We start from the raw sequence: 19,830 nt of genomic DNA, 5'->3' as shown, positions 1-19,830 counted from the left end.
CTACCTCTGCATTTACAAACAATAACAACAGGGTATTCCACATGTGCAGTGTATAAACTGTGCAATACAACAAGTCAAATATTGATGCACACCCACACACCCACACACCCACACGCCCACACGGGCGACAGGTTGGCTAGTGGGCTTGGCATTGTGTGCCCGACACAAAAACCCAATGAAAAGGAATTGAAAAATACATTTCGAGGAAGAAACCAACGAACGAGAGGAGGGTCGAAGTAGAGGGCACAGTAAAAAGTTAGTCAAAAGCAGCACGCGCCAAACAAAACAAACAATTTGGTAGATGCGACGAACGCAAAACTCGACAAAAGCAATTGCAATTGCATCAGCCGAGAATGAGGGCGGCCTGCGGCTGTGGGCGTTGCCATGGGCGGGGTTGCGGATGGGGCTGGGGCGTGTCAATTGTGGCACCACAACAAAGTTGTTGACAATGCCAAACACGTTAACCGAAAACTTTTGGCACGAAGATAAACGCAAATAAATTTGGCAACTTGATCGTTGCTTCTGTTGCTGTTGCCTCTGCTGCTGCAGTTTGTCTTGGCTCAAAGTGCCCTGGCACAAAGACGGCTAGAACCCGCATCGCAAACAACAGTGGCTGTTAACTAACTGTGTATGTAGCTGTGTGTGTGCAGGAGCTCTCATGCAGCTAGCCCGCATTTACATGCCATATAAATATGGCGCACATGGCCCAGCCCTGAAAACTGCCCATAAACGGGCTTTCATGGATTCGCAAATCTAGCCACCCACCTAAACCACCGCAGCTACCCACCGTGCCCTCAGTCAACGGGGAGCTCGGGCAAAAGCCACAAATTGACATGCATCGAGCGTCTCATATGCGGCCCGTTTTATTGTGTGGTCGATCCATAGAGCGCATAGAGCAAAAATCTCAAACAGGATTTCAGTTGATAGTGCTCGACTATGGGTTGCTCTGCTGTGAAAATCAATAATTTATTACTTAGCTCTACAAATAAAGTTGCATATGCCGCTTAACTAATCGTTTAATCTCAGTGCTATATCCCAAATATCAATTTTGTTGGAAAAGTGGAATGGAAACTTTTTTTTTCTGGCAAACAATTTCCTTCTTCAATTATTTAAATATAATATTATATAATGAATTCTCTATTTATCACAGTTTATATCGTCAGTCAATAATTATTAAATAATATATTTATTGATTTTGTTTTGTTTGTGTTTGTTTGTTTATTTGATGAAATGAAATTTAAAACTATTTTTTAATATACAATTCCAATCATTCCGTTTATATATAAATATTTATAATTATAAAAAATATTCAATATAGATATAGCATACATAGCAATACTACATCTGCACCTATCGCGTCACATATAGCTATACCTATACCTACATATATACCTATCATCAATACTACATGTATATTGATATCTATACATATATACTACTACTAGTATACACTACTATTACTACTATAGATTTTTATAATTTACACCACGCCCATTATTCAATATTGTGCGGAGAGAGACACTGAGAGAGAGAGAGAGAGAGAGAGAGAGAGAGAGAGAAAGAGAGAGAGAGAGAGCGTATCTATATAGTCGCTGCAGCTTTACATTTTTAGCAGCTTCCGCAGAGATTTTCCAACACATGACGGTCATAAGTAAAATGCCTCCAAGTCTATGCTAGCTCGTCTCTCGGCAGCCGAATACAATTCCAAGAATCAAGCTGAGTGCGTCTATGAGCTTATGGAAGCGCATGGGCATGAGCAACAACAGCAACAAGCAGGAGGCGAAAAAGAAGAAGAAGACCACAGCAACTGGCCAGAACATAAATCGCTGTGCGGCTACTGTCTTGGCAACAACAAGAGCTCTCTTCGCCTAGCCTGCAGGCAATCCGCCCCGCCTCTCGCTCGGCCCTTGAAGCCAAGCGTCTAGCAACTTGTCCGTCGGATTATTTTTTTCGGACTACAGCAGTCGAACTGCTGCAGACAACAAGCACAATTCATGACGGCAGCTGCTGGAGCGAGTGCAGTTCTATGGGTTTGTGATGAAGTTAAGACAAGACTTATATGATAATCAAAAGGAACCAAGTAAAGGAGGAACTAAGGGGTGTGGAGTAACTGTTTACAAGCTACTCTAAATGCGATTTCTTTTCAAACTAATTCAAATATACTATAAAGTTAACTGAAATAAAACTGAATTTGTAGCAGGAATCGATCGAATTAAAGAATGTTACATACATATCCATTTTAATGAATCCTGCTCAGAAAGGAATTTCAATTTTGAATTCTCCTAAAGTAAAATATACCGCGAACTTCTCAATCACTTCTCGCTCGTATGTCTGGCCCACGCTTTTGGTAGGGACAGTTCCATATTGGCTTGTTATTGACAGCATTGTTGTTCAGATTTGTATTTTTTCTCTGCTTTCCTTGCTTCTGCTTGTCTCGTTTTTTTTTTTTTTTTTTTTTTTTTCGAGGAACGAGTAAAGCTGTCGACCAGTCGCACAGTTAGTCACCCAGCCACAAAGGACAACAGATCCAAGTCATCCAGAGCTAAATATATCTAGTACATACGTATATATTAAACGGCATTAGGCACATTCAATCTCGGTCAGCCAATAAGCAATTTTCGGTCACTTTTATTGGACACAAAAACTGTTAGAAAAGCTTCTGCTGCCTCTACTCTACACGCCCTACCACTACCCCTTACCCCTTACCCACTCTCTCCAACTGTTTCTCTTGCCTGCGGCGAACGTTGCGTATACGTAATGTGGCAGGAAATGAAAAATGTAATTAAAAAAGTTTCTTTTGTTGGCCAAAAAGTGTGCTCTGTGTGGAGTGGGGGCCGTCGGTTGGCAGCAAAGGCGTCTCCGAAGGGGTAAAGGGGGGGGGGGGTGCTGGGTGTTGGTTACAGAAAAGCCATGTGAACAATTTACGCTGCATTTTTAAATGCCAAGTACGGCCGTCGTGTGACATTCAGCTGCTCAAACTCTTTTCGCTCACTTTTTGTGATGGGCATTAAAGTTTTGCAATTGAGTTTGTAAAAGCTTTAAACGTTCGCAGTCTCTGAAAATATTAAACTTCTATTTATGTTATCTATGCGATAGTCTATTTGGAATTATATAGAAAATAAAATTCAAATTAAATTAATATTATCATTTATAATAATCAACGGACATAGAACTAGGCTACTTAAATTATATGGATTTATATATATAAAATAATTGTCTGTTTAGGTTTGAAATAACATTCATATACCTTTTAGCATAATAAGTTTAATTTTAGTTTTACTCAACTCTTAGTCCTTCAGGTAGTTTGGCAGTTGTCATACAACTATCCTTAAATTAGTGATTTGAAATTATAGTTTCAGCATTAAAATATATATTAAATTTTGCTTTAAATCTTTTCGGCATTGAGTCGCCTTGCATTTAATACGCGTGCAAAATATTATTAAAATCATGATAGTTGCCATAGGGATGGATTATTTGTATAGAAATCTAATGCTTATCTCGTGTATATCAGCAAAGGATATTAAATATTCGACAGCTCAAAGCTGTCTGTTATTTCTTGTTAGTTTTATGTGTGCCACTTACACACATAGACACACGCTCATATGCACACACGCACACACATGCGAGTGTGCATGTTAAAAGTGCTCATTAAAACATATCAACAAGCTTTATAGCCGCTTCAACATCGACGTCGGCTGCGCTGTCGCTGTCTCTTTTCTTTGTCGACGTCGCCGTCGCCATCGCCATCCCACCGACAGCAGTTAAATTCATTCATAAACTACGTGACAAAACGAACGGAAATGTAGAAGCGGAAATTGCCAACAAACACACAAACAAACACATACACTCACACACACACACACTGGTGCACACACTCATAGACAACAGCATGCGGTTGCTCACATGCTCACACATTGACACACTTGCACCCAGACACTCCGTCAGTCTGCCTCGCATGTCACTCTGTCATTCATTCAGTCATTCAGTCAGCCAGACAGTCCGCCAATCCGTCGATCCATCAGTCCGTCGTTCGGTTTGTCAGGCAGCCTGCTGCGAGGTTCAACGTGCGCGAAATATTTTCGCACTCGCCGCCTCTGCCTGGTATTTACAATCAATTTTTAAAATGCCTGAAAATACCGCAAGCCGCGCTCTAAATACCCTGCAAAGCCTCAACCCGTAAATTTCATGCCAGTGATAAGCTTGAATCAATGAAATTAGTAAATAAACCAAAATTGTGCAAATTGTTATTAAATATACAAATCAATTATCAACTAAACAAACGACATGAAACGGGAAACAAATGTATTTTATTATTTATATATAAATAATAATAATAATATAAATATTTATGAATTTTAATAGAAATAAAAGAAAAAAAGGAAACAACAAATTATTAAAATTTTGTCGATTCCAATTCTTATTTAAATATATAAGGATTAGTTTACAGACCTTTCTTTTCGATTCTCAAAACTGAAAATGTATACGGCTTCATTTGCAATTATTTTACAAGAATTAAAAATAATTTAACTTTTGAATACATATTATATTATTTTTCATTCTAGGCGACTAACATTATTTTCGAATTTAAAAAATATTCCTATAAATAAATAATGGTTCTCAAATACTGGGTATTTTGCATTTGATCATTGCAAAATATGCACACACTCGCCTTTTTTATGGCGCAGCCCGTCGAGTGTCTACTTGAGTGTAGCAAAAATGTTGAATTGCTGCGCCGAGCCCAAAATATAGGCAGCGGCATGGGGGCGTGCCAGAGGGCTTAGCACACGTTGCAAACCCATCCGACAGCAATTCCCGGCCGAAAGGGCTCCGCCTCCCAACAAGCATATTACATTTGCAATATTTCCCACACTCTCTCGAGCACACGCACACACACACATGAGAAGAGGCAGGGCAGTGGCAGGAGGTCTGGGGTAGAGAGGACGCGAAATCTCATAATATTGATAGTGCGCTTTTGGTAAGGATGTAAAAAATCAAGCGTATTTTTTGATTGCAACCATTTTAACTTCAGTGATGAACAGAGAGAGAGAGAGAGAGAGAGAGAGAGAGAAAGAGTGGCGAGAAGGTACAGTGGGACGTACGGGCATAATTTACTACATTTTTATTGGATAGCTATACATGCATATAGATATATATGTATGAGCGAATACATGACAAACAATTGGGAAAGCCTTTCGCTATTCCAGCCTTAGAGACAATAAATTGATGCAGGTCAGACCAACAACAACCACAAAAACAATGGCAACGAAAACAACTGAGGAGAAACAGAAAATAAAATCTCCGAGTGTTTCCGCCAGGCAATCCTTCTTTCTGTCCCACTTTTTGTATTTGTGAGCTTATTGCTTGCTTCAATCAGAATTGTATTGTCCTTTCGCACAGCAGCAGCAAAAAAAAATTGAAGAATTGAAGGGATTGTGTATGGCAGTATGATTGCTCACTATATGGGACTGGTTCATATACTACCTTTATTATGGTATATATATGCATATGTATGTCCCCTAGGGGCATTGAGCCGGCGACTGGATGTCAATGAGCCATGCAGATCTGTTTTAATTGAAAGCCTTTTAAAGGACAGACTCGGGGCATTGGCTGATTACTTTAAAATGAATATTGAAAAAGCTAGCTAATGGAAAGGCGACACCTTAAACAGAAAAAACTATAAGGCATTTATAAAATTTCATGAAGGATGTTCAAAAGAATTTATATATAACTAATTTTTAAAATATTTACAATATTCGAAATGTATATATCTTGGAGTGATGACAATTAGCTAATTAACAAATAGCCGACTGATATTATGGAAAAACTTTAAATTGTTTTAAAAACTTTAAATTGTTTTCTGGTCCGGCTCTTCATTAAACAGCAAAAAACTTTTATTTACCCTGCTCTCTCTGCACACTAGCATATTATAGCTGCCCTTTTTATTATTATTTTAAGCATTTATTTACTTATTAGCTGACAACAATGTTGCTGTCAATGCTCCAACAGAAGGCCACAAAGAGCGACAGCGCGGGAGAGAGAGAGAGAGAGCAAGAGAGAGAGAGAGTAAGAGAAGTAACAGTGGGCAGAGTCAGCTGACAGCGCTGAAGGGGCGACTCGGAAAAGCGCTCAACTCGACAAGGTACACGTTAGTTGACCTAATTTAACCTTGACCCATTTTTTCGCACTCGGCTCTGTGCACTCTGCATTGTGGAAACAATTGTAAGAGGGTTTCTCTATTGGCATAGCAAATCGTTGAGTTTCAATTAATAGAATGCCCAAGGATTGTGAATTTAATTAACCGGTTAATTAATAGCCGGGATATTAGAAATGAGCAGAGACTAAAGCTAGTGCAATGAAGTTCAAAATTTGAAACAATTTTTCAAAATTAAGAATTGAAAGTCTGGTTCACATACGAATTTCCTATTGAAATTTCGCTGTATCATTCTTCATTATTGATCTTGTTCTTATTCTTAGGGAATGAACAACTAACATATTTCTTGGCAGCAGACAAGCCAATAGTGAAGTAACAATTAATGAAAAGTCTAGTAACCAATTTCATCAATATGTTCAAGCACTATTTAGTTATTAGAACACTACTTATATATTAAGAAGAAGGACGCGCAATTTTACGATTTTGATAATTTACATAAATATCGTATATTAAAATCCAATCTGAGCAGTCTACTTATTGATACTTTAGCGAGCTATTGCTTCTATTAAAGCCATTTAAATGTATAAATAAATATACATATAATGCGAGATCGTATACGCTATTTGATAAGGGTTTGGAATACTTTTTTAATGGAAATATTTGTGCCTGCCAATTAATTTACTTGACTTTAAGCGGATAATATAGCTTATGAGCGGGACCTTTTGCTTGGGTGCTTATCTCATATGCATATTGGCATTACGTTGCCATTACTTTGGCAATTCTGGTCGAACCAATTTCACCTGCTTGCTAGTTGATGCACGCAAATTGTGTATACGCAGCGTCGGCCCTGGGGACATACGAATACGCATTGAGTATGCCAGAGGCGCACACACTCACTCTCTTTCCCTGTATTTGACTGTGAGTGTGTGGCTGTATGTGCTCCCTGCTCCATAAATGTCAAAGTCAATGCAGTTAGCACGGATCTTGGGCAGCTCAGCTCGAGAGCTCGGTCTTGAGTCAAGGTCTGCATTGCGAGGTGTGAGAGTACGAGAGTGCGTGTGGGTGCTTCATAAAATATACAGCAATACGAGGCAGACAATTCGAGTTAAGAATCGCATGCCTGATGAAAAAGCGAATATGCACATACATATATACACACATATATTTGTATATACATATGTATTACTCAGTTGTTGCTGCATAATTGAAACGATAAATTTTCCACACAATAAAGCGCTAGGAATTCAATAAAGTTTACAATTTGTACGGGGCCCGGGGCGTTGGTCTTTGGGCGTTGGGAGTGGGGCGTGGCATGCTCAATGACATTTTACTTGTATAACTTGTTATAACTTGTTGCTGCCACACGCACACACACATACATACAGCCACACATGCATAAACATTATTTTATGGGCGCACACACCCAACAGGACAATAAAAATCACGCATGAATTTCATGTGCTCACAACGGACACACACAGAACACGGAGCGCAACATGCCCCTCAGTGCCACTTGCATAAACAACTAGAAGAGGGGCGGGGCTGGGCGGCATGTGGCGCACTTCTCGAAAAAAAAGGTCGCTGAACAAAAAACCTCAACACACGAGTAAAACAAAATGTAATTACAACAAGGACAGGTGAGTGGTGGGGAAGGGGCGTGAGAGAGAGAGAGAGAGAGGGACGGGGACAACAATGCAATTGTCGTGCTAGCTGCAACTGCAACAATGTTGCACGAGTGTATATATGTGTAAGTCAGGTGGTGTTAAAAGTGAAGGTTAGCTACCAAAAACCGTGCTGCTGTGGCAGCTAGCAGGTAGCAGGTAACAGGTAACAGAGGCTGCCACAAGCTCGGCACTACACTTGAGCTTTATTGCATACATTAAGGGGCCAAGGTGTGCCACAGAGCAACGCACACGCACACGCACACTCACACACCAGCCAAACTGCACCAGAGGGAGCGTGCGTGCGGTGTGTGCGCGCGACGTGTGTGTGTGTGTATGTGTGTGTGTGTGTTGGTGTGTCTATTTGGATAATGGACACTGGAGTTTCGGTTAGTCAGAGCCGTAGATTAAGACAGAGCGAGTGTGAGGGGGGAGGGGGTCTTTGGTATCATAAATAATGCCGCAAATCCTGATAGATGCCATAAAAAGCATAAATAAATATATCAAATAAACCATCCACAATAAAGGTTATATCTATTTTCCGTTACATTTGATAAATGTTGCGTTAGTAACGAGATTTTCAAGCATATTTGCAAAATTTATTTCATTGGCATTTCCTTTTTATTATATATATGTATATATATTTATTTATTTTTTTTTTTTATGTTTTTTCGAATAAATTGCATTAAAGATAAACAATTAAAAATGAATTTTGCATTCGAGCATGTCGCTTGCAAATATGATTATTTTATTTTCAGACTATGACTGTAGATTTTTTTCTTTTTAGATTTTTTCCACAGTTTTTTCAAATTGAATTAGATATTTGTAGATAGAACAATTCAATAATATTAGAATATATTATTAGACTTATATATAGTAATGTTATAACTGTGCAATTGCTATTTTTTAATAATATAATCACACACCTCTATTATAATCACATGATAATATCTTAAATTTATTAAATATTTAATATTTGATGAATATATAATATTTATAATAAAATTATTTAGTTTTAGTATTTTGATTCTCTAAATTTGTCTTCTTCCTGTCTCTCTGACCTAAGTTTTTTACTTGACAGTGCTTTCACTTCTCTGTAAGTTTCTTGCTCCATTCTTATTCCATATATTGTGCATTGTGCTTCATTCTATTATTTTATAATAGTAAATTGCATCCTCGAATATATCATTTATATTACTTAAGTGAAATTCCATTTTTGCCATTAATTCTGACATTTAAGTTTTCACTATTCATCTGGTCACTTTCTATGTTCATTTAAAGCTTCTCTCTTTCTTTCGCGTCTCTGTCATTTCCCTAAGTTCTCTTTATTAAGCCAATTGTAAACATTTGTTGTAGAATTTGATTCCCAGGCAGGCGTTCTGATGCAGCCCGGGGCAGCTCTCGCACACATTATGTGGAACTGCACTCTTGAGCTGGAGCAACTTAAAGCATTTTATGCTCATCATTGTTTGGCACTTAGACAGACCGACGACGGGGATGGAGGGGAGGGGCGAGGACGGCGCCGGCGCCGGCGCCTCAGCCGCAGTTATGTCGATTAGATGAGGAGACACCTGCACTGGCCGCAGTGTTAGCCCCCTTGCTCTTGACACGGCTAACGAGCAGCAGATATGACAAAACGCCATTTGGCTTTTAGCCGAGAGTGGGGCACACACACACACACACTAGCACGTCGGCAGGTGCCTGCTGTGTGCCCTTTGGCCCCTGCACTAGCTGCCGACAGCATCCTTGACATGCTTGCGGAGCGCCGTGACAATTGTGCATGGGCTAGGATTTGGCTTTTGGATACTGTGTGGCGTGAGGCGAGAGGCGTGGGGGGTGTGGGGTGGTGGCCTGTTAACCAGCTGATGATGGGCTTGTCTGCCACACTGTGGCTGCCTGCACTTCTCTACAGTTCCTCTCTTTGCATATTTCTTAATTAAAACGCTGCCCGTTTTGGTTCAATTAAACGACATGGCAACGCACTTTGCAGTTACAGTTGCCAACTGCCAACTGCAGCACAGCCAGGCCGGCTGACAAACTCTAATGGCCATAATTCAGACACCCCTCTCTCACCATCCCCTTTCGATTTCCGCTTATAAAAAGTCCGAGTCGAGTCGCTGCCCACGCAGACGGAAAGCGCATACAAAATTCAGCTGTCTGTCAATTATAGGCTCAACACACACACAGATGCAAAATACACACTTGACGCTGCCCATACACACATCGATCAATACAGTGCGCTGCACATAACTGGGGACAGTTTTTTGCGTGAACTCTAAATGAATACTTTAAGTTGGGTGAAGAAATTTGTTTATATATTTGACCGAAATAATTGTAAGTCTAAAAATAAAACAGCTGGTAATTACCAATATTTATTAATAAATAATTATTAATTTTTTTATGATTATTATTTTTTTTAATTTTATAAAGATTTATATTAAAGAAAAATGAACTACTGAGTAACTTCCTTTTGTTTCGCACATTAATTTGTACAAAACATTATAAACTGCATTTCCAAAATGAAAATATATATTACAATATTACAATTAATTAAAAAAAAACACACACACACACAAATATGGTAATCATTGATATACATACAATATTAAGTATAACTTAATAAGTTGTATTTAGTTTATTATTACTGCCCAAAAGAAGAGAAATATATGTTTATATAAATAAGGATAAATACAAGAAATAAAATCTAAGCATAGCAAATAAATTTAAATTAAGAAAATAACTAGTTTAAATTAATTAATAATGTAATAATAATAATACTTAAACCTAAACATTTGAGCAGAACTGTATGTATGCGAAAAATATATTTATATACATATTTAATATTTATATACAAGAATATATATGTATTTATATATTTCCTTATACGTAAAAATCTATTGAATGAACCTACGCAGCTTTGAGTGAAAGAGACGCCAGCGTTTGCTGCTCTCACGATATTTCAGTGTGTGTGTGAGTAAGTGTGTGCGTCTGTGAAGAACTCACTGGAATTGAGCGTAAAAATGTGGTAGAAAAACGGGAATAAACATGCGCATCCCCGCATATCCTTGAAAATCCTTGTGCCCAGTGCCGCCTGGATGCGTCTGGAGCGCTGTTGCTCATTCCAGCTTCCTCTTCTTCTTCTTGTTTTTTTTTTTTTTTTTTTTTTTGTGTTATTCATTGTGGCACGAAATAACTCAATGCCACACGATGTGGCACAGTCAGTCATTGGGTCGAGCCGGCTCGGCTCCTTGACGCTCACCTGACCGACTAAAAGCTGCACATCAGATCCCTCCCTGTGCCTGCCACTTTGTTAATGTCACCATGGAGACTAAAGCTGAGCTGTTGCCTGGGCACCCAACGCAGCACCCGCGTCCCCGGCACTCCCACCGCGCGGCAGCCTCCTCTGCTTCGCCTATGCAAATCGCCGCACAACAACAAAAGCGACACAAAGGCAACAACTCGCGCTGTGCCTTGAAATTTGCATGTTTTTGTGTTTCTGTCTCTATGTGTGTGTGTGTGTTGATTTTTTTGGGCAGGTGGAAAACGTCGCTTGTAAGTCAATTGGGTTGTCTACACCGACACATACACACGCATACACATACGTACATATACGTATATACATATACATTCACATTCATTTAGGCTGACGCGGGCATTGCATACATTAAGGCGCCTCGGCGCCGCAGGGCCGCCGACAGGGAGAGCGAGACAGACAGACACAGAGAGAGGAGAGAGAAAGAGAGAGAGCGTGTATGGGGCGGTGTTTTAGTGAGAGAAGAACGCGCGCGGCTCTGAGCTCTGTTTGTAATTCGCTTTGTAGTCGCCTTGGGCGCAATTATTTCCATCTTTTTTTCGCTCACACCCCTGCACAGTCGCCCCCTTCTCCCTCGTCCACGAATCTTTTATTTTTTCACCTCAACGGCAACTCTTCATTTTAAACGCTTTTAGCGCTACCATCGAGTGGCTAGCAAACAGCTGAGAATTGTCTGGATTTTAATATGGCTACATATAAATTTACTTATATGTATATAAATATATATAGGTATAAGATATATATATCCTGCTTTTAACAAACTCTATTTACCGTCAACTTGACACTTGGTTTCGCAAATCAAATTAGGCTCTAAGGGAAACATACGTTCGAATTGAATAAATGTTAAGCCGCTGTTAATTGCCACTAATTACAAGACTAACATAGCGCCAGTAACAGAGCGCATGTAAATACTACTACATTAAGAAGATAATAATTTTTAAATAGATTTTGTATTGCAGAAATTCATTTTAGAAATATAATAATATGTTTTAATAATTTGTTTTTATAGTTGACGCTGTTAAAAATAAATTGAATTGATAATAAAAAAAAAACCCTACTTTAAATTACATTAAGTATATTACAGTTTACTATATAAAATTTATTATATAAATTGAACAATGAATATATTTCTATAAAATAATCTGTTCAGATTATTTTTTGTATCTCATAAACAGATGTAATGTGTATATGTTATATATTATTATTAATATATTAGAGCACTCTTAATGGAAGATCTAATGGCCAATCTATCTCTATTCCAATGCACCTAAATTCTCGTGTTTCATACGTAAGCAGCAAGGATATTTCTATGGTTTTTCAATCTGGTCAAATACCCAATGCTGTGCTGCAGTTAAGGATTTCTCAAAAAGTTCTTGATCTAGTCTCTTCAATGAAAACTTATTTATTGTTGGTCCAAATCAATGTTAACTAATTATACTGATTTGATTTTATTTAATTCGATCTTCATTGTCTGAGTCTCCATGAAAATCTGCAATATTTTGGAAGTAGATGCTTTCTTTAAGTTTATAGATTAGAGATTATCTAGGCCTAGATACTCGAACAAAAATGTTGTATTTACTAGAGGGTGTTGTTAGTGTGAAGAAGCCTGTCACATAGGACGGCTGTGCAACATGTACAAAGGATAGGCCAGAAACCATTTAAGGAACTCGGATCCTATCTCTCAAATGTTTCGATTTTTAATCATCAATGATAATGGGATCATAAAAAACGAGAATATAAAATCCATTAAATTTGTATATATCAAATCAATGTAAATTATTTAGACCATTTTGTTCATACTTTTAATATTAAATTCATATATTTCATTGGGTTTAATATTTTGATCTAAGACACTAATTGAATTTTGCTTATTTATTTTTTGTTTTATTTTATTATTTACCTTTTTTATTTTTATAACTATAATGAAAGCTGATCAAAGCTGCTTGGAAAGTCGGGTAGGCCGCATGTCTTTTTATTTGTTGCTGGCAATTTGATAAGGCCTGGCAGGATCCCATTGTCGAGTATTGTCCTTTACGAGGCTCTCACTTGTTCTCATTTTATGACACTTTTAAGTAAGTCGCAAGGCGCTCGTGACTTCGTTTTGCTTTGTTTTTTTTTTTTTTTTTTTCTTTTTTTTTGTAATTGAATGCGTTAAATTACAGCAAATTTATGCCTATCAAGTTTGTTGTTGCTGTTGTTGGTGCTGTGGAGGCCCACGAGTGTCGTTTACGGTTATTTAGGCGCAGGCACTAAGTTTGTCTTTTACGATCTAGCGACGAGCTGGGACAGTAACTGGGTGTTGGGGAGCTCTGATAGGGATTGGCCGCATAAAAAATGCTTATTTGCAAAGTTTAGTGGCGGCAGCGCTGACTCATACAACGCCCTACAGGTGCCCCGCCCACCGCTCAGCGCCCAGCCGCCATCGGCTTCGCTCTTCCCTTTCTCAACTGAGTCTAACTTGGGGCAAGGCTACGACTGGGGACTCGAAAGTCAAGAGCAGAAGCTGGCTTCGGCGCCACGGAAGTGCAGAGCGCGTAACTAAAACTTGTTTTTCTTACAGTGCAGCTTCCTTACGACTGAGTGGGCGGCAGAGCACAGGCGGTTGGGCGGTTGGGTGGCATCCCGCTGACGGCCTTGAAAGTTGTGCTGTGCGTGCAGTTGGACCGGAAGTAGGAGTAGTCGACGACTTCCCTCGGCTCGGATTATCCGCATTACCTGCAGGCGTCAGTGGCGTCTATCAAAGGGGCTGACGAAACTTTTGTGGGTGCGAAGCTATGCGCCAGTTGCAGCACCGTGGTTGCCAATCGTTAATGCATTTTATAAGAGAAACATTCTTAAATTGTTTAAAAAATTTTTTATTTAATTTGCCTTTTACACATCTGTTTGCCACGCCCCTCTGCAGACGCTTATGGAGAAGCGTAAGCCGCAGTTAAAAGCATTTTCGACATGTAAATGAAAGCCCAGAAATATGTTGAGGACATTTTGAATGTACATTTTGGCTTTTGGCTTTGCGCCCCACGAAAATCCAATAGAAATTTATGTCATTTAAATTTTTCGCAATGCATAAAATGCCTTAAGAAGAAAATATATGACTGGCAATATATATGCATGTAGACAGGAGGGAGACAGAAAGACACAGAGAGACGGCGAGAGAGAGTTGAAGGGACAGCTTCAAGGTGCGCAGAGCCGCTCGAATTGCCATGAAATTTATGCGCTTACCAACTGGCTGGCAACAGCCACGGCAATATCAGCAACAACAAGTTGACAGCATTTGGCTGAAGCTCTGAAATATTGTATTTTCCCCTCTGGCCCGTCTCTCCTACTCCTCATCCTCCTCCGCCAACTGGCTGGCTTTGCTGTCTTCCCTTTTGGGCAATTTTCAACTGCTGATTTTCCAATCAGTGCGCAGTTTGTTACAATGGAGCTTATTGAAAATATTTGTCCTGCCACGAAGTTGAATGCGAATGCGAATGCGAATACGAATGCGAATGCGAGTGGGAATGTCATCTTCATTAGTCTTTGTCTTTGCGTCAGAGACAGCCAGCGAGTCGTAGACAAAGACAGAGAGAGAGTGATGGAGAGACAGATGGAATTGGATTGAGGAAGCGCACAGGAAGCACTAGTTACAAAGATTTGCCAGTGCGAACTTTAAGTACAATCTGACGGCAAAGCAAAACTCAGGAAGCCTTAATAAACAATGCGAGTTTTGAAGAGGGTGAAGTATAGTTTTAACTTTTGTGCCGAGTCTCCACTGAAGTACAGCAGCTCACGTAATTGCAATGGATTTTGTCAAAGATATGCAGCCGAAGCCGTAATTAACAATGAGGCACAGGATTACGGCAACAATTTGCGAGGCATTTTCTTTTTAAGTATTTCGATTGCACTGCTGCAAAATGTCCCATAAGATGAGAGAAAAGCATTCGCGGTTATAATTGAGGAAAAACGAGAAAAAAGTAAAATTAAATGACTTTTCCACTGCATTGCAGTAAATATCAATGCAAATGAATATTCAGTGAACAAATTGTTACATAAGATTTATTGTGCGAAATTGAGAGAATTTCTTTTAATACCCTGAATTCATTGGCAATGGGAAATCATGGTATAATAGTTCAGTGAACACACATGTTATAATCGATAACTAACCTAGCTTGGCGGTGTTGGTAGAGGCAAAGCGCGATATAAAAAAAAAATGTCACTTCAGTTATTGGCAAATTTTTATTATTATTATTATTATTATTATTATTATTATTATTATTATTATTAATTTTATTAGTATTATTATATATATATATATATATTATAAATATATATATATATATATATATTATATGGGTATCTGTTCGGGTATTTCCTAGTCGGGTTGGATTTTTTCTACTGTGGATATTTAACTTGATAAAGCAATTATTTATTAAGCGAAAAGAAAAATCATTGTTGGAAATTTGATATGTAAAAAGATTGTGTTGCATGTGCATGTTTGTATGCTTAAGGGTATCTACTTTCAAATGAAACTGAATACCAAGCTGTAGCTCGGAATAGATACGTAATCAGAGTGTATTTGGAAAATGAAATGTTTTGTGAAAGCTTTTCTATGCAGTAGCCTAAATAGTTGTTGATTAACAAGAATTACCTATTTAGTATATTGGATCAAAATCAATGGAAATTGTTTTCTTAGAATTTCGAGAGGCATTCGCTTGCTTGGCACTTGCTACCCACAAGGGCCTGCCACTTAATGCTAATGCACTTTGTTGCTGTCTGGTGGAAACAATGCAAGTGGAGCATTGCGAGCAATTGAAAATCGTGCGTTGCAGTCGCTTGTTATTTTGTTCATTCTATCTTTCTTCTTTTTTCTTTCCTTTTTTTGACACACACATGAGACTCGACTCCCACTCGCAGCGCAGCTCAACGAGCTAGAAAAAACAACTTCTCGACTGAATGCAAAAAAAAAGAAACTCACAAAAAAAAAAAAAAAAAATGAGAAAACTTGAAATGCTGCGAGTGTGTGCACGCGAGTATGTCTATACGCAAGTGTGTGTGTGTATGTGACACACTGGGGAGCATCTGTAGATTTGAAGTAGGCTCTCCTGGGGCTCACTCTGACAATTGTGTGAGTATTTTATTTCATTTCTCTTTGTCTTTTTTTCCTATCCAAAATATTTGTCTCATTGCCGCGCGACTTTTTCCCTATGTATACATTTTTTTGCGATTGCCGAACTGCTGCAGGAGCAAACAAAAAAATATGGCCAAGTTTCTGGCTCGGGGCGATCTCCGTGGGCGATGGCGACAATGTGAATTTATAGCGGGCTACTAGGGAATACACCCATCCAGCTGCCATATGTACTATGGCTGTGCATATGAATAGAGGGATATATATGTATATGTTTATATAGTTATATATACCCTAGCTCTACATAGACACGCACACACACACACAAACACAGCTTATGTGGCTTTTACATTTGTCGTTCGGGGGCTTCCTTTGTTTGGTCTGCTTAAAGCACCGTGAAAATGTTGGCAAAGAAAATTGAAAAATCCGATGTGGAATTGAATAATGTGCTGGCACGTAACTAGGTAGCAAGCGCATGGGGTGGTCATGGGTGGCGTTGGGCGTGGGGCGATGCGAATGCAACAGTCAGCGCCGCGCTTTGTGGCATGTTAGTAATGTGACAAGAAGATTTATGCAGAGCCCTGAAAGTTGTGCACTTTCAAATTGATAGTGGCCCACAAGGATTCGCACCGACAAGGACCTCTCAACTTGTATGCGGAACGAGCTAAGCAAAACAGAAAACATGCGCAAAGTTGTTCATAAATATTGATGAAAATGGAGTCAAATAAGGATATATGTCTGAGAACAGTTTACAGACAGCAATGCCACTTCACAGTTACAGTTACGGAAACTAGATGAAAACATACTCAAAAGTTTGCATTTCCATGTTTTGTTTGTGACTGATTGATTGACTGACTGATGGCATAATAGAATGTGATCAACTTTGATATTACCTATAATTAAAATCGAATTGCTTAATATAACTCGACTCTTAAAATATATTTATTGCGAAGAAGTAATAAGTTAAAGGCGGGAGTACCTGACTAAGAGATACCCTAATAAAATGTTGAGGAGTAGAAAAATTAATTACATATATTTATGAGAGAGTCACAACAACGCTTAAATCGTCCAACCGGTTATGTCGACGAAAATTCGATGTCTTGGTTGGTCCCCATACAAACTTATATGAAAGAGCCTCCGCTTAGTACGTCTCCGCTTTTAACGACAATCCGCTTATGCCGACGAATTTTTTCATATTTTTGAGTCTATCACCGGTTATTACGACGTGATAAAAAAAAAATCCCAAAATAATGACAACAAATTTCAGCATAAAAAGACTCTGTCAGAAACGTATACATGTATGTATTGATTAGTGATCAGTACCCTTGCTTGTGTGCGTAGCAACGCCACAAATGCTGCTAAGACATAGAGAGGGAGAGAGACAAAGTACAATGCCGACGTCACAAAAATGTTTTAAAACCATTTTATTGAAAGAAATTTATAAAAAATGGTTGTTTTAATTAAAAATTTAAGTTGGTTTATAGTAAAAGCTATTACGAGCATGGCAACCGTAAAAAAAAAGAAAAAAAAATATATATATATATATATTTTTTACTCTTTCTGGTTAAAGCGTCCTCCAGGTATAGCGACGTAAAATCGGTCCCTTGAGTGTCGCTAGAACCGCATTCTACTGTATTTATAAAAAATTCGTAATAAAGGATATAGGAGAACACATATGTATTATATTTACAAATAAGAATTAAATTATTTCTAATTTTTATACATACGATGAATAACTCGATCCAGAGCAATTACAATGAACTAAATATACATCAAATTGGATGATTGACGTAGAATTTTTATTTTTATTTCAATTTATTTTTTCTAATTAATGTCTTATTTAGCAGAAAGACCATAAATATTATACATTTTCCCAGAGTATATTTTAGCTTTAGGGCATCGCCCTTTAACATTCTCAAGTTTCCCAATTTCTTTATGTAATTTAATTTTAATCGGTTTCCGTCAGCTAGATACCTTAAAAGCTATACTCATAGCATTTGCACTCCGGATTCATTAATTAATAAATGTTAAAAATAATTTCATTTCGAATAAATGAAATGTTCCCTGTGTGTGTTGTCAGTGTGAGTTTCTGATACTGAAAATGTTGCACTCACCTTTAATTATCACAAGGAAGATCAACGCGACAAACAGCGACAAGCACGACGACGAGTCCATGTCCTTGGTTTTTTGTTTTTGTTGTTGTTGCTTTGCGTTGCTTTTAGTTTGAATTACAAATTGTTGTTGTTGTTGTAGCCGTTGCGAGAGTGAAAGTGTCTGCAACAATGTGCTGGCCTGACGCCCCGGGTTTTAAGTAGCCAGCACCCGGCCTGGCCCTCGCCACGCCACCGCCTGGTCGACCTGTTCGTCCTGTTCGTCCTGGCACGTTTGCCGTGATTAACACTAAGAGCGAAAAGACAAACGCGTCGAGTGGGTCAAAGTTCAGCCAAGCTCAGCCAAGTAGTCGCTGTCTCTGTTGCACACTTGGTCGCTCCTCCTCTTTCTCTCTCGCTCTCTTGTTCTCCTTCTCGTTCGCTCTTGTTATGTGTGAGATATTTGTGCCGCTTTTATCTCGTTTTCAATTTTAGAAACTCGTCTCTAATCCACTTTCATTAATCTCTGCAAATATTTGCCAGCGAAATTTCTTAATTCTCTTTTTGGGTTCTCTATCTCTCGCTCTCTTTTCAATGTTATTTATTTTTTTAATTCTCCTACTGTGGCTTGTTTGCACTACTTTTATTTATTTTACTTTTTTGAGGTTATGGCTGTTGCAAATTTAATTTCCGGTTTTCTGGTTACGCAGTTTCAGCGGGTGTTTTTTTTTTTTCTGTTCAACCAGAGTCGCAGTTTTTATTTTATTTTACATCATTTGAATACTACTTCAGCTTTTTGTGATTTTTTATGTTTTTGTTTTAGAAAGAGCTTGAGAAACCTTTGGTCGCAGTTGGTAATGTTAAGTTTAAAATTTGTAGTTTTGCCTGTTCAGTTTAATATCGTTGTTTCGTTCAGTTGAGAAATGTTGCCTGAAAATGAAAATTAAAAACTATTAATGACATTGCAGTAAAATTTGGCAAGTTTACATTTGCAAATTTACTTCGTTCGGTTAATAGATATTTTCAAATTGAAGACGAGCTCAATTTTGTATAACCTAAACCCATTGAAAATGGGAAATCATGGTATAACGGTATTGAGGAAAGTGTGTAACAGCAGGAATCAACACAGACCTCTTAAAGTATATATATTCTGAGTCTGAACGCCTAGCTCTCAGAAGATACAAGAGCTAAGGAGCTGAATGCACGTAGACTCGTGTATACCATAAGCAGTACGAGATTATCATATTTTTATCAATAACTCATTCGATATCTTTTTATCGAGGATAGTCGATAAATAGATTTAGTTTCTTTCAGCCTGATTTGAACACTTTTAGACCGGGAGACAATTGTAATTTTCAGATTTTGGATACCACCCCCCTTCGCCCTAAATTTGTAAAAAACGTATTTCAAGTACTAAAGAATTGTACTTCGGAATGAACTTTATGAATACGGTTTGAAAGTTTCCTGTATATAGTTCTACTACAAGTGAAATTATTAACAATTAGATTCTC

The 19,830-nt window shown here is 38.3% G+C and overlaps 1 protein-coding gene across 5 annotated transcripts in view; it reads right to left on the bottom strand.

Annotated features, from left to right (window-relative positions):
- Nucleotides 1-19,830, bottom strand: part of nAChRalpha6 (nicotinic acetylcholine receptor alpha6) — a 133,080-nt gene that overhangs the window by 88,457 nt on the left and 24,793 nt on the right. For all 5 annotated transcript variants that reach the window (XM_089465727.1, XM_089465726.1, XM_089465725.1 and 2 more), the window contains exon 3: nt 18,344-19,249. In XM_089465727.1, the coding sequence (XP_089321853.1) occupies nt 18,344-18,404 (61 nt within the window). In that variant the 5' untranslated portion in view covers nt 18,405-19,249. The remainder of the gene's footprint in view (nt 1-18,343; nt 19,250-19,830) is intronic.

This window comes from Drosophila arizonae, chromosome 3, assembly GCF_054131065.1.
Source record: "Drosophila arizonae isolate 15081-1271.41 chromosome 3, UAZ_ARI_1.0, whole genome shotgun sequence".
In the NCBI taxonomy this organism is placed as follows: Eukaryota; Metazoa; Arthropoda; class Insecta; order Diptera; family Drosophilidae; genus Drosophila; species Drosophila arizonae.
The sequence above is the reverse complement of the archived record's forward strand: the minus strand, read 5'-3'. Positions and strand labels throughout refer to the sequence as shown.